The 14494-nt window shown below is 45.8% G+C and overlaps 2 protein-coding genes across 4 annotated transcripts; both read left to right on the forward strand.

The window, feature by feature from the left end:
- The first annotated feature begins 160 nt into the window (after positions 1-160).
- On the forward strand, positions 161-4369 carry naa50 (N-alpha-acetyltransferase 50, NatE catalytic subunit). Of its 2 annotated transcripts, none has more exons than XM_086191201.1 (5): positions 161-347; positions 1543-1679; positions 2599-2718; positions 2813-2879; positions 2986-4369. In XM_086191201.1, the coding sequence occupies exons 1-5, from the start codon at positions 340-342 to the stop codon at positions 3161-3163; spliced, it is 510 nt and encodes a 169-aa protein (XP_086047327.1). In that variant the 5' UTR covers positions 161-339; the 3' UTR covers positions 3164-4369. The 2 variants fall into 2 exon arrangements, with proteins under 2 accessions (XP_086047327.1, XP_086047329.1); XM_086191203.1 differs by having other exon boundaries at positions 1546-1679.
- A 190-nt stretch (positions 4370-4559) lies between these two features.
- usf3 (upstream transcription factor family member 3) lies at positions 4560-14207 on the forward strand. Of its 2 annotated transcripts, none has more exons than XM_086191756.1 (7): positions 4560-4669; positions 5174-5285; positions 5378-5409; positions 5512-5594; positions 5793-5889; positions 6046-10985; positions 11826-14207. In XM_086191756.1, the coding sequence occupies exons 2-7, from the start codon at positions 5242-5244 to the stop codon at positions 13644-13646; spliced, it is 7017 nt and encodes a 2338-aa protein (XP_086047882.1). In that variant the 5' UTR covers positions 4560-4669; positions 5174-5241; the 3' UTR covers positions 13647-14207. The 2 variants fall into 2 exon arrangements, with proteins under 2 accessions (XP_086047882.1, XP_086047884.1); XM_086191758.1 differs by having other exon boundaries at positions 4656-4802.
- Positions 14208-14494: the final 287 nt, after the last annotated feature.

Genomic DNA, 14494 nt, shown 5'->3' on the forward strand with positions numbered 1-14494 from the left:
CACACGTCTCTGGCGAGTGTTTCTACGACCTGTGAATGTAATTGAAAGCGTGTACAACCTGTAAGAAGCGTGTACAACCTGTAAGACCACACTCAGGTTGTCATAAACCAGTGAAGCAGTAGATTAGTGTTTCTGCGCATGCGGGGGTCAGAGTTGACAGTCCCACTGTCGTGGAAGAAGTGCGGCGGCTAAGCTAACAGCAATCATCGTAACTAGCTACATGTGGAGGGTAAAACGGGAGACATCCCCGACCCTAACTCTGTCAAAATTCCATTTTTTTTACCTACTACAACTCTAAAGTTAAGCCTACTCGAAAATAAGGGATAATATCTGTTTAGGATGAAAGGGTGAGTGTAAGCTTTTGAGTCACGATTAAGCAGCTTAGCACGAGTAAAGTTTTTCATGTCTATTTTTTTTACTAGGGGAGGCGGGGAGGAGACGGCGAGGCTAGCTAGCTTGCTAAGCTATGTTTATCCCGGTGTATGACAAAACAACGAACGACAGCGCATTTACTAAAACTGTTTTGTCACGGTCCTTTCGTCAACATGAGCTTCTTGTCTCTTCACGTTGAGCACCTTCATGTGATGCTAACTAGCTAACTGGCAGCTGGGAGCTGAGTCAGTAAAGCCACTTTAGCTAAGCTAAATGTGCAGACCAGGAATCTGTGATTATATATATGTTACATGTGCAAGTCAATCACATCAAATGCACGCTGGTGTCAGTAAGACATAAGTCGTCAAGTGCTAGTCAGTGAACGCTGGTCAACTTGGTTGTCGACCGTTAACTTAGTTTGTGCCGGCTTGCTCAGTGTCACCCGATCTGTCAAAGTAAGACGATCTGTGATGCTCGACGTTTTGGTCAGCATTCTCTGCAAATGTCTCTTAAAGTCACTCTAACCCAGGTAACCTTAAGTGTTTTTGTTGTTCAGCTTGTGATTCACAGACTTATGTGTGTGACGTTGGATGGATGCTGGCAATGTGCATACCATTGAACACGTGACCCCCAACAGTTATTTTGGATGTGTATGGTGGTACTATAAATACCACCGTGAACACCTTAACCAGGCAAACTGTAGTGTTGTTTTGGGTCACTTATTAAAACACTGATGACCTTACATTGTTTTAAAAGAAGAACATGTAACTTTTGATTAAAGCAGTCAATGTGTATCATTTTATAAAACAGGAATCCCCAAATCTAGTGATTTAAGTGTTGTGTTTAAAATAAAATTTTGGTTAATTTCAGGCTCCTTAAACAGGAAGAAGGGGTGTTAAATACCAAATTGATGCATTTATGAGACCAGTTGTCAAATGATGAAATAAAATGGTACATTCTCATTGCTAAGAAGTTGAAAACTAGGTATCATTGTACAGTTTTGCTTGAAAAACTACAGATTTAATCAGATTTTAACCGAATCAGATCAACTAATTGATGCAACTGAATCACAAACATTTAGTTAATATTCAATGTACTTTGGGGCAGATTTCTCTGTATATGAGCATTCACCTCTTTGTCAGCTATTTGACCGTTTTGCTCTTGTTCCAGTAGCCGGATCGAGCTGGGGGATGTTACGCCCCACAACATTAAGCAGTTGAAGCGCCTGAACCAGGTCATCTTCCCTGTCAGCTACAATGACAAGTTTTACAAAGACGTGCTGGAAGTTGGAGAGCTTGCAAAGCTAGGTAAGAAACATTGACCACACTCATGGAACTTTAAATGAAGCCCTAAAAATGTGATCATGTTGCAAGTTTTCGTTCTTAATCACGGCAGAAAAATTTTATTATTGAGTGGGTCAACTCAAAAATCAATGATAAAATGTGTCTGGCTTTATCTGGAAGCAAGTACAAGGATATCTTTAACTGAGCTGGTTTGATAAATTTGATCAACTCCAATTTCCAATCCAAATAAGCAGCATCACAAAGATGGTTTCCACCTTGAAAGTGAGCCCAGAATTTCCCCATGAATGTTAATCTAGCTTCATGATGCGGGCTCCAGGACAGTTAGAGGAACTGCACCAGCAAATCTTGTCATGAGTTTTTTATGCTTGGTTTCCATATAAGTGGTAGAAAATGTTACAAATTTCAGTAGATCGTGAAATAGAAACCTTTGTTGGCAAAGGAGATGTAAAGTTAAGGTACTATGATGATTTGTTTTTCCTTAGCCAAGTCATTTCACTGTCAATGAAACGTCAAACTTCCCTGCCCTCTGGAGGCTGGTCAGTCGGTGCGTCTGAGCTGATCATGGGGGAGAACGCCTATTTTCCCCTTTCTTTCTGCACACGATCGTTTTTTGTTTTTTGTTTTTTCCGAAGGGTCAGTTTATGTCTGTGATGGATTCTTTCATAAGTTACTGTTGGTAGCAGAGTCCTGACCGCTTGCTGTATGTGGGTGGTGGCAAATTATTGCGTTCACATCTATTCTAGTTGCAGCCAGAGGTGATAAATACCGTGTCTACTGCAGGGACATTTAACCTGGGATTCAGTGCCAAATATTGTATCCCGTCGCAGACTAAAGCCAGATGTGGGCGAGGTTTTTTTTTTGGCCTGTGGAAAAGCAGCTTTTGTCAGTGTGGTTTCAGCATTAACTCCCCTCTCTCTTGCAGCGTACTTCAATGACATTGCAGTGGGAGCTGTGTGCTGCAGAGTGGACCACTCTCAGAATCAGAAGAGACTGTACATCATGACACTCGGCTGTTTAGCACCCTACCGTAGACTTGGAATTGGTAAGGAGCTCTGCACATGCAGGAGACAGAAAAACACTCCTGTAAATCACTTCTATATCTTGTGTGTGTAACTTAAATTTTTTTGTCTCTCAAGGTACAAAGATGCTGAATCATGTGCTAAACATCTGTGAGAAGGACGGCACTTTTGACAACATTTACCTGTAAGTGTACAACTGCAGAGGGTGCATGCTTAGCGACCTCTTATGGATTTATTTATGACTTTAAACCGAGCAATCACTAACTCAAGTTCTTTTCTCACCACATCAGTCACGTGCAGATCAGCAATGAGTCGGCCATCGACTTTTACCAGAAGTTTGGCTTCGAGATCATTGAAACAAAAAAGAATTACTACAAGAGGATAGAGCCAGCAGACGCCCATGTGTTGCAGAAGAGCCTGCGCAGTCCATGTGCACCTCCTACCAGAGAGCTGCAGAAGACAGAGTAGGGGCTCAGCTTTTGGGAAGAGCACAGGCGTGCCCGCCTCCACAGAAACAGAACTGTGACAAAAGCCCCAGGGTCGACACGTTCAACTTTCTTCAAAGGACGCTAAAAAACAGAAAACAAATTTAAAATACAAAATTGCTGCATTTATTTTGGAAATGGCTCACCTTTGATTTTTGCATATTTTATCGGGCCCCTTTTGCCATACAGATAATTGGAAATCATGGGGGGGGGGGGAGTGTTCCAAAAAATGCTCCATTGACACAGTTGCCAACACTTGACAGTTTTAGACCTGTTGGAGGGGGAGGGTGTGGTGTTTGCAAATCATACATTGTGTTTGAGTTTTTTAATGCAGTTCTAAAGCAAACAGGGATGTATCTATGCTTGAAAGAAAACAGTTGGTTTGAGGCTGTAAACGTGTTTGAAAGACCATCACTGATAGACACAGTTCCAGCAATGTGGAGTGACACTTTGAGTTGTTTTGTGGAACGGTCACAACTCTATTCCCTTACCACCCGGACTATGGTTATTGATGGGAAATGTTGCGGATATGTCATGTCCAAACAGGGGAATAGCAGAATGCCTCCCCACGGTACAGGCATGAGGAACGGTTTTGAGGTGGTGGGGTGACATGGTCACCACTCACAATTTATAAATTACTTTATTTTCCAGCCTTGTAATTAAAACCCCTTCAACTCTTTCTGTTGTGTTTTTTACATTGAGATGGCAAATGGTTCAGAGGTTCTCCTGGGTTTACTGTGAAGAACGAAAATATTAAGAAACATTAAGGTATGAGAGAACCCAACAGATTATATTGAATGTTAATGTGTTTCTCTGAAGGGAAGCCTGAATGGCTGATGTTTGGGATTATTTTTAGTAGTGAAATCAAAGGTGTGTGAGTGTTTCTTAAGCGCATGGAAGTGTCTCAAGGCATCTTGCGTAGCTGCCTTGCAGAAGTGGTTTACTCAAACTTCCTGCCTGGATCAGCGTTGGATGTTACACTTTATTTGGTTTTGAAGCCAGTTTGGTATGATATTGAACAGTGCATTACCCAGAGGAAGCTCTGACTCCAATGCATGCAAGGAGACTTGTGTCCTCTCTACGGTAGTCTAAGCATGTTTTCCTTTCTTTGAAGAATTTTATCTTTTCTGGAGCTCTATATTGTAAGACTTTTTAACGTCTAAATAAAGGAATTACTATTTGCAGTAAATGTGGTGTTCTGCTATTCTTTTCCATACCTATTTATTAGCTAATTATCACAAACCTAAGTAAGGATTCCCAAGACAAACGAGGGCTCTCGTGCTAGCTTCATACTTCCGCCTGTTGATTGGCTGAGGCGTCCTTCATCTGAAATCCTATTGGCTCTCTGCATCAACAGAGCCCGCCTTCTTCTGCAGTAAGTTAGATGTACAGAGATTGTTTTGAGTTTAATGTCTTGCTAGCAAACAGTTAGCCTTCAATTTCCAACTTCCCGCAGGGACAGACAGTCTCAAAAATGACGAGACAACCGGTTAGTGGAAATTAACCTTCATTTGCAGTATTTTATCAGCAGGGTAGCGGGAAAAAAATCAGCTCTCATTTGGTCTTTTAAAACCATGTATTGTAACGGAGCTAAGCTAGCCTCAAGCGAGCTAGCTGGAAAGGTAATTGCTCTGATTGCTACTTTCTGTGTGGTTAAGCGACTGAATTAAGATGAGAACATTTTCTGTAGAATCGTCATCACATCGTATAGCTGAAACTTTAACTTTTGGTGCGACTTTTCCATCAGAGTGTAATGAAGCTGTAATGTGTAGCTGCATGAGTTTAGGCTAGCTGTTAGGTTAGCTAAACCCGTATCAGCTAGTTGGAGTTAAGGCTCAGTTTAGAGGATACTAATGTCTAATTTCTATAGTGACAATACTACTACAGTCTTGTGGTTTACGACTTATTTTAGGGGCGTTGTAGCACCTTGTTGTTGGTTGTCAGTGTGATTATTTATCATGTTAAATCCGAAAGCTACATGTTTTTATTGCAGGAGAGACACGGAAGGGATTTGAGGTCCAGCTGGTAAATGTGTTGACAAATCTGGTACCACAGGACAGGATGCCAGAGATGACTGACACAAAGACACCTGGTCGAAAACCGAAGTAAGACATCGTCAGATTATTAGCACAAGTTCTTGAATATATTTTTACAACAGTGCAATTAAAAAAAGTTACATTTTCTGCATGTATTACAGAAAGAAGAAAAACAAAGAATCCCACAATGCAGGTGAAATTATATCGCCTTCTTCTGTTCAAACTTTGTTGCTTTGGGAACTTAAATGTACTTTTGGTTTAACCTTAAATATACAAATTTTGTTTATTTATTCAGTCGAGAGACACAGAAAGGAGAAGATAAATGCTGGGATTAATCGTATTGGCAATCTTCTGCCTTGCTCCCAGGCACTTAAACAGGTAGGAGACAAGTTGCCATTTTTTTCAAATAGGTAACACATTATGTTCAAATTATTATTGGTGTATGCAACTGCCTTTATAGCTCAATTATAAGATTGAGTCATCATTATTGCTCATTGCGTAAAAATGAATATTTTGTGTGACACAAGTTTCAGTGTATGTGGAAAATTTAATATCTAACTTTATCTCCTTATCCAGAGTAAAAACATGATCTTGGACCAGGCTTTTCGTTACATCACTGAACTGAAGAAACAAAATGACACAATGCTGTTGGAAGGAGGTGATAAAGTCCAAGGTGAAGTTTAATAGTTACACACCCAATTATTGTGACCCCAAAAATTAAGCCTGGTTTTCCATTTAGGTAGTCATATTTAAGCATGATTTGATTTGTGAAAGGATAATTACATAACATTTCACACAAGATTGATTATTCTGCTTGGTCTCTACACAGCGGAGGAGATCCGTCGGCTCCGGCGTCAGTTGGAAGCCCTGAGGAAGGAGAGTGCTCACTACATCGAGCTCCTCAAAGCCCATAATATTCTTTTGGAGGACCCTACTGTCAACTGGAAGGGGAAACAGCGCTGTGCCAAGGTGGCAAAGGTGACTCCCACCCATCAACTTTCAAAAGGAATCATAGTCTATTCCAATGGCAATGTGATGTGTCCAGCCGGAAAGGAGACGAGTCCAGGAAAACAGCCGTCTGAAACGTTAATCCTTCAGTCACCTTCTGATGTCAGTGCCAGGTTAAGAGTTAATGGAGCTTTGCTGCAAGTTAATACCTCCTCATCCACTCCTGCCCTTCACCCTGGGCTGACCATCACACCCACGCAGTCTGTGCCAGGCATTGCTGTGGTAGAACAGTGTGTGATAGAGAAACCCTCCACAGCCCCCCCTGTGACAGCTTCTGTGTCTTACATCACTCTCCAGCTCCCGACAGCAAACACGGGCCTCCCCCAACAACATCCACCTGCTGCCCCAGCACAGACCAATGCAGTGACTACTTCAGCCTCTCAGCTTTCAACAAAAGGCTCTGCTCCACCTGTGTCTAGCCTCACTACACTTACACAGACTGTAACTACATCCAGAACAACAACCTCAGAGGTCTGCTCTTGGGTCGCACAGGACACTGCCAACAGGACTGTAAGTTACACTGCTATCCCTAACAGCCAAGCCCTTCTCAGGGCTGGGGCAGCAGGCAGCACACAAACTACTTGGACAACATTGCAGATGGCAGGCAACACAGTGCAACCAGTCTGCCAGAGTCTTCCCACCCCAGAGGTTAGCAGCACTACCCAGGCTGTACAACAGGCAATTGGATGTCCCATGGTCAGTAAACCATCTATTCAGCCCATTCAAATACAGATGCCACCTCATGTGCCTGTACAACAAGCACCCATTACAGCCCACATTCAAGCGCAGCCATTTCAAAGACCACCCCAACTGCGACCAGCAATCCTGAATCAGACACAGGCAGTTCTAGCCCCTCAACCTCAGTGCGCTGTTCTCCCTCAGTCAGCCATAGTACCCCAACCAGCTGTGGTGGCCCACCCTGCCATCGTGTCGCAGCCCCAGTCTGCTGTACTTCAACCAGCATCATTAGTCTCCCACCCCCCAACAGCCCTCATTCCTCAGCCTCAGCCACTTGCTCAGCCCGCCCTGGTACCCCAGCCACAGGCCACCGTGCTGCCCCTCCTTCAGACCATGCAGGTGTTGCAGGTCAACCCAACTGGAGCAGCAGCCTCCGGGGTAACAGCACCACAGAACACAAACAACCCAAGTGTGGTCATCTTGCAGCAGGCCAATCCCTGCCCTACGCAGTCCGTCATAAGAGAGGAACTGACCAATCAGACACCCTGTCAGCATATTGTAATCATCCAGGCACCCAATCAGGCTGCACCTGCCTCTCAAAATCCTCAAGTTGGCATAATGCCTGCTGCTGTGCCCACCGCAGTACCTGCTGTGTCCACTCAAATAGCCACAACCAGCAATTCAGCATCTGCCACACCCTTGCAAAGTGTGGGGGGAAAGCAGCTTGTACATATTCTTCCACGTCCCGTTCAGCCTCAAATGAACCATGCTCTGCAGGTCAGCCAGACATCCACTTCATCAACAGTCCCTCCTACTCCACAGACTATCACTGTGAACGGTCAAGTGTTCGCCCTGCAGCCAATGAAGACTTCTGACAAAGCCACCTCTCAGTGTGGCCAGAGTACACTCCAGCTTGTCCAGCCCACCACTACTGAGGAACCAACAACTAATGTGGCTCTCAACAGTTTAGGGGCCCTGAGCAGTCTCAACCAGAGTATTTCTCAAGGCCTTCCACTCAGCATTTCAAGCCAGAGCAGTGGTCAGCCTCAAGTTGCTCCATCGTCTGTAGTCCAGCAAAAACAGTCTCAGCCTACTACTTCTGTTCCTGTCCCTGGAAATGCGCTTGCTCTGCCTGTCCGGCAGTTACAGGTCCCTTGTTTGAGCTCAGTCAAATCAAGGCTGGTGGTAAATGCTCCTAAGCCTCCAGTCAAGAGACTTCGGACAGGCTTCAATGCAAAGAGATCAACAGCTAAAAGGACCAAACCAGCCAAGAAGAAAGAGCTCAGTCAGGTACCATCTGTTGCCATTTCAGCTAAACCTGTGTCTGTTCCAGGGAAAAATCAAACGGCTACAGTATCTCAACATTCACCTGAAAAAGTCCCAGACATTTCCCCTGCTTGTACCGCAGCTGCCATAACAGATTGCAGTGGAACTGTAGGAAAGGACACTTCTATACAAAATTCAGAGAAAATGATAATGTGTAGTTCATCTAGTGAGCCAACTGCAGTTAGCCAGTCTCATCCACATGGCAAAAGCTCTGTTAGTATGACTCAGAATGATGTAATTTCTATTCATATTAATACTAGTGGGGCAAGTGCAGTTACATCTGTTCAATTAATCAAGCCATCCATTAGTAATGCCGTGACCATTGAGAGTAAATCAGCTTTAGTGTCAGGCAACAGTTCTACTGTGACCAAAATCTTAGTTTCAGAGGACAAACAGCCAACCACCAGTACACCAACTAACACAATACAAAGTAAATCAGCTGCCACCGCTGCCATTTCTAGACAGAGCAGATCTGTAGTCAGTTCTGCATGTGCCACTGAGACTCTATACACTTCCACCACTGTATCTTCGACTCCAGTAACCACAGCAGTTGCACCAGTGTCCTTACTCCAGGCCACTCAACCAACTTCAGTGTGTCACCAAGACAGAGCAAATCATTTACCTTTTAATAAACCTGAGCCTCAAACCACTTCTTCCCCCTCAATGTCCACAACAGCACTCCCTTCAGCGACTGTTGCTGCAGTCCATAGCACAGGTACAACCCCCACAACAAGTTCAGAGTTCAAGAAAAGGGTCACAACCGCTAGAACCCCAACACAGCAGACTGATGTGAGAATACCTGTCACCCCCCCTTGTCATTCTGCGGAAATCAAATCACCACATCCATCTGGAAGAACCAGGCAGGCTCAGGAACACCGACACTCCACAGCAGTAGAGAAAGAGGGCTCTGTGGCAACAGCTTCTGACCCGTCTTCCAGGAAAGAGTTTGTGCCATCTCAGCAGGTGTACACTAACTTAGATGATCAAACTATGGAGCAACCAATTACATCTAGCAGACAAACAGATTCTCCCATGTCTGCAGCAGCTGGAGGAGGCAGAGGATTCTCTGTGGCATCAATGCTTCCACAGGGCAACAGCATTAGTGCCTCATCTGGCTCATTTGGAACGTTTACATTCACATCCGAGCAGGCTGAGATGTTAGCCTTGGCCATGTTAGAACAGGACAGCCCCGGGAGGCGATCTGGAGCCTGCTCAGGGGACAACACTGCTACGACAAATCCCACCACAGCTGCATGGGAACCCCCCAAAACATCAACAGTGTCTAGCAATAAAGAAAGGGGCTCAACTGGACAGCAAGCGAAAGTGACTAAACCTGTGGACACAGCAGCAGTTAAACCTGCAGTTCAGGTCTCTGTGAGAGGACAGGTTGGGGATGGGTCTGTTAGTGGGCCCAGTGGAAGCAGACATCCTCCAACTCATCTGATCTCATACTCTCAGTCTCAGCCTCTCCCTCAGGTCCAGGCTCATAGCTCATCCCAGAGTGGCACAGTGGCCAGCTTAAGTGTCAACAACCTCATCAGACCCAGCTCCAATCAACAGCCATATCCTGGCTCCCCCAGTCTTGCTGGCCAACAGGGTTCAGTTCCCTCACCTGTGGGGACCGCAGCGCACATATCCCAACCGTCAAACAATGCACTCTCACCCTGTTCAGGTGCAGCCCAGCTAAATGAATACACCCCCATAAAAACTGCATTAATGAGGGCTCAAGCTGAGCGACAAGTCAAGATAATTTCTAAGCGGCAGGCCCAGGAGGAGGTGATGCTTAACACTGGAAAACGACCCAAACCGGGCCCTCCATCAGCTGCTACTGTGGCCCATATGGACGTGAAAGCAGCAGACCACAGCCAAATGATGGTGGGGCAGTTGGCTCCCACATCTTCTGCCATGACAAGGATTAACTCTGAAGGTGGAGGCCCCCTCTTCTCCACGAACTCTTTCATGAGCCCTGTTGTTCGACCAACGGATGGCCACTGCCCTCCTCAAGGCCCCCCTGAGCAGAACCAGCCAGGGGTCCTTCATCCACCGCAGGGCCATCCACAGCATTCTGTAACCCAACCTGGCCAGCACCTTGGGGGGAACCTTTACATGAAACAACAGCAGCAGCAAGAGCAACAGAGACACCACCTGTACCATTTACAACACCACCTGACCCAGCCTGACCCTGCACAGCGGCACTCACTACACCAGAGGGCGCTCCAGCAGCAGCAAGAGCAGCAGCATGTTCAGAAGAAGCGCGGTCTTGTCAGAGGCAGTCAAACTGGTTCACCTGCTGGTATGCAACAGAAGCAACATCACCTGGAGAAGTCTGGAGTGCAACAGCCACACTCGCATCAGCAGCAGACTCAACATCAGCAGCACACCCAGCAGCAGCAGCAGCAGCAGCAGCAGCAGCAGAGCCAGCAGCATCCGCAACAATCGCACCAACAATCCCAACAGCATCAGCAGCCAACGCAACACCAACAGTCTCATCCTCAGCAGCACCAACAGCAGACGCATCAACAACAGGCCCAAACACAGCATCAACAGCACCATCAGCAGCAGCAGCAGTTACAGCAGCAGCAGCAGCAGCAGCAGCAGCAGCAGAGCTCCCACTCCAGGCACCAGCAGCATCTGCAGCAGCAGATCCAACAGCAGCAACAGCAGCACTTTCGACACCAGGAGAAGAGTTGTGAAGCCCAGGCAGCAGGGCCCAGGGCCCACCACAACAGCCACTTGTCCCAGCAGGACCACCTTAAGGTTTGGAGATACTGTGATTTGGTCATACTGATACTGGTCTTCTGTTTCGTTTTGTTGAACCTGTTCTCATGTTACCACAATTCTATTTCTATTTTAGATATTTGCTGTACTCGAAAAAAACAACAACATTAAAACAGGTGCTATGGTTATACGTTAAAACACTAACTAGTTACTGTTGCCCCTTAGACATACCGAGCTGTAAGAACCAACCAAAATTTACATTTTTATTGCAAAGAATCCCTAAAAACAATCTTTCCCGTGTGCTCATTTGTTCAGACTTTTCAATGAAAAAGCAGCTTGAAACTGAAGTAGAGCAGCAAAAAGTAACAGTTGATAAATTGATCAAACAAAAATGAATCGATTCTGATAACTGACAGTTTGTCTTTTTTCTTCTTTTTTTTTTGAAGCCAAAATGTCAGATAGTTGCTGGACTGTTGTAGAAGCAATTTTAACACGTTCCCTTGACTGTGGGAAATTTTGATGAGCATTTTCCATGTTTCCTTGACTTTTTAATAGACCAAATGATTACTTGTGAAAGTAATTGACCGATTAATTAAAGATGAAAGAGAGGTTTTAACTCATTTGTTAGATGTCAAACAATTTTATTGTTATGAATGTATATTCAGTTATTATCTGTCTATGTTTATATTCAAGTATACTTAGGGAAATTTGGCTAAAACTATTTATAATAGTAAAAGTTAAGTTTGGCAAATGTAGCCTGTAAAACATATGTTCATTCCTATATTATAGGGGTTAAATGATTTCTACCATGTACATCATATCTAGCTTTACTCCTGTTATTGTCATGATTGTAACATTTAGGGTCTTTGTCCCCTTCAGCCTGGTCAGGACCACAATGCTATGCAGAGGATGATGAGCTCGAGGACTATAGAACAGCAGCTCATCTCTCCTCCCAGCAATCCGGTGTCGCGGTCGTCTGACCTGGCCTGTGCTCCGTCACGCCAGGAACGTCACCGTGTGTCCAACTACTCTGCTGAGGCGCTCATTGGTAAAAGCTCTACAAGTGGTGAGCAGCAGCAGCGCATGGGTCTTCACCTTCAGCCTGGCCGTGGTGCTGCACAGGAGCAGCCAGACCTCCGGGGTTACCTGGACACATCACGAGGGAAGGCTAACATTGTACATAACCCACAGAACCGCTTGGCCTCAGACCATCCAGGGTCCGCTGATGTTCAACGGGTTTCAGAGTGCCCACCCTTTAAGGCCATGGGTGGAGGACCAGGAGCACATCAACTTGGTGGTTTTGAGGCCCAGGTATCACGTGGGAGTGACATGGCCCCTAAATCAGTGCCTCCCTCCCAGAGGGGACCTCAGGGGCAACAGCAGGGTGGGTTCAGAATGGGTGTTGGTCCTCCCACGGATGGCAGGAACCGTGGTGGCTACACTGGAGTCCATCTGGGTTCCCAAGGAGTGCAGGTTGGACCAGCTCTGCTCCGGGAGCAGGAAGGTTGTCACCAGAGTTTCATGCAAAGCCTTCTTTCCCCTCACCTGCCTGAGCAGAACAACCACCAGCGATCGGTGCAGTGCTGTCCACCGGTCAGCATGGAGTACAGCTGTGTGCCTGGAAGCTCTTCAGGAGACATACAGTCCAAGGCCTCTAGCCCCAGTGTACCCCAGACCCAGAAGGCTTCAGCTATGCGGCTTGGCGAGGGCAACAAGGGACATATATCTCAGGTTAACAGTAATATGCATGGAGGCCCAGGTGTTCGAACAGGTCTCCCCCACCCTCCCCCAACTCCACATAGCAGCTCTGAGCCAGGCCGCTCCTCAGCCCCCTCAAGGCCACCTACTGCTGTCAGCCAGCACTCTCGCCACATCGCTCGGGATACACAGCCCGCCAAGTTAAGACCTGGAGACCGACCTCGATCAGGTACCCTCCGACCAAGTAACCCCTTTGAGCCAGAGGGCCACCTGCCTCTGCCCTCTGGAGGAGGGGTGCTGCTGAGTAGGCCACAGTCTGGAGGGGAGGCAAGGCGCAGCACTATCGTTCGCTTTATGGCAGATGGTGCTCAGGTTCCTAGCGACAACAACCTAGTTCCTGACCAGCACCTAACCCAGAACTTTGGTTTCCCCTTTATTCCTGAGGGAGGGATGAATCCCCCACCTCCTATTAATGCTAACTCCACATTCATTCCTCCAGTCAGTCAGCCAAGCGCCTCCCGTACACCCTCTCTTCTACCTGTAGAACCCCAGAACACTTTACCCTCCTTCTACCCCTCCTACTCCCCAGCTGCCCACCCCAGCCTCCCCAGCGATGTCACCCTCCAATACTTCCCCAATCAAATGTTTACCAGCCCAAGTGCCGACAAGGGCAGCGCTCCACCACTCAACAACCGCTTCGGCTCTATTCTTTCCCCACCTCGCCCTGTGGGTTTTGCCCAGGCCAGCTTCCCCCTACTGCCAGACATGCCTCCTATGCCAATTGCCAACTCGTCTGGAATCACCCCTCACATATCCAACTTCAGCCTCACCTCTCTGTTCCCTGAGATCGCCACAGGGATGGCCACTGATGGCTCGGCTATGCCTATGTCTCCCCTGCTATCGCTCTCAAACACCTCATCTGCTGACTCTGGCAAGCAGCCCAACCGGCCCGCCCACAACATCAGCCACATTCTGGGTCACGACGGCAGCTCGGCCGTGTGAGAAAGTCCTGCTGCACTTTGAACTGGATGGCGTTCTGGAAGGAAGCGATGCCTTTTCTGCGTTAGATGGGCTGTTCTTTTTAATGTTCAACACGTTCTTAGCATGGTGGTAAAACACGTGACGAACGGTTCATGAAATGACACACCATATCAGTCTGGTGGTGATTTTCATTGTTTACATTTTCACACATTTTGAATTTCAACTGTTCCCTCGGCATATGATGTCAACATTATAATTCATTATAATTCAAAAACAGTTTGAATTTTTTTTTTTAAGGGAAGTTGAAAATGATGGTCCTTCTATCATGTTTTTATTTGTTAATGTCAGTCAAACTTGGTTGTAAAACAAGATCAAATTTAGGTTTAGAACTTGAATTAATTGCATTCTGTGATTAAGAAACCTGCACAGTTACCTACTCATGTAATTTACTAACTTATATCAGGTTATACTGTACAGAATCATTTTTTCACAAGGAATATTTTGTAAATACAAATGTTTCATATCAGAATTGTTAGATTATGTATGTATTTGTAAATAGAAAAATTGAATAATAAAGTTTATAAGGAGACATTTGTATTTGCTGCCAATGAAAGACTTGGTTTTTTTTTTTCCTCTACTCAACTTCCACTAGGTGGTGCTTGAATTCAATCGTTAAAAAAGTTTTTTTCTTCCTCTGTGGTTTATTGCAAAATCCAGCAGTGGATGGAACAATAGCAATTAAAATTACTAAATCGTTAGAGGCAAATTACACAGTAAATGTTTTTACTGTGAGACAAAGCAAAGCGTGGAAAATGGCAATAAATCATGGGGAGGATTCAGAGAAGCGGAACTGTTCCATGATTGAAAAG

The sequence above is a fragment of the Aulostomus chinensis genome, chromosome 21, assembly GCF_037954235.1.
Source record: "Aulostomus chinensis isolate RoL2024-O1b breed Wild chromosome 21, RoL_Achi_v1.0, whole genome shotgun sequence".
Classification (NCBI taxonomy): Eukaryota; Metazoa; Chordata; class Actinopteri; order Syngnathiformes; family Aulostomidae; genus Aulostomus; species Aulostomus chinensis.

Coding starts and splice junctions, on each gene's coding strand:
- naa50 (XM_086191201.1), top strand. Junction 2,719..2,812: donor CTACCGTAGACTTGGAATTG/GTAAGGAGCTCT, acceptor TTGTCTCTCAAG/GTACAAAGATGCTGAATCAT. Junction 2,880..2,985: donor ACTTTTGACAACATTTACCT/GTAAGTGTACAA, acceptor TCACCACATCAG/TCACGTGCAGATCAGCAATG.
- usf3 (XM_086191756.1), top strand. CDS start 5,242: ATGCCAGAGATGACTGACACAAAGACACCTGGTCGAAAACCGAA. Junction 5,286..5,377: donor ACACCTGGTCGAAAACCGAA/GTAAGACATCGT, acceptor CATGTATTACAG/AAAGAAGAAAAACAAAGAAT. Junction 5,890..6,045: donor AGGAGGTGATAAAGTCCAAG/GTGAAGTTTAAT, acceptor GTCTCTACACAG/CGGAGGAGATCCGTCGGCTC.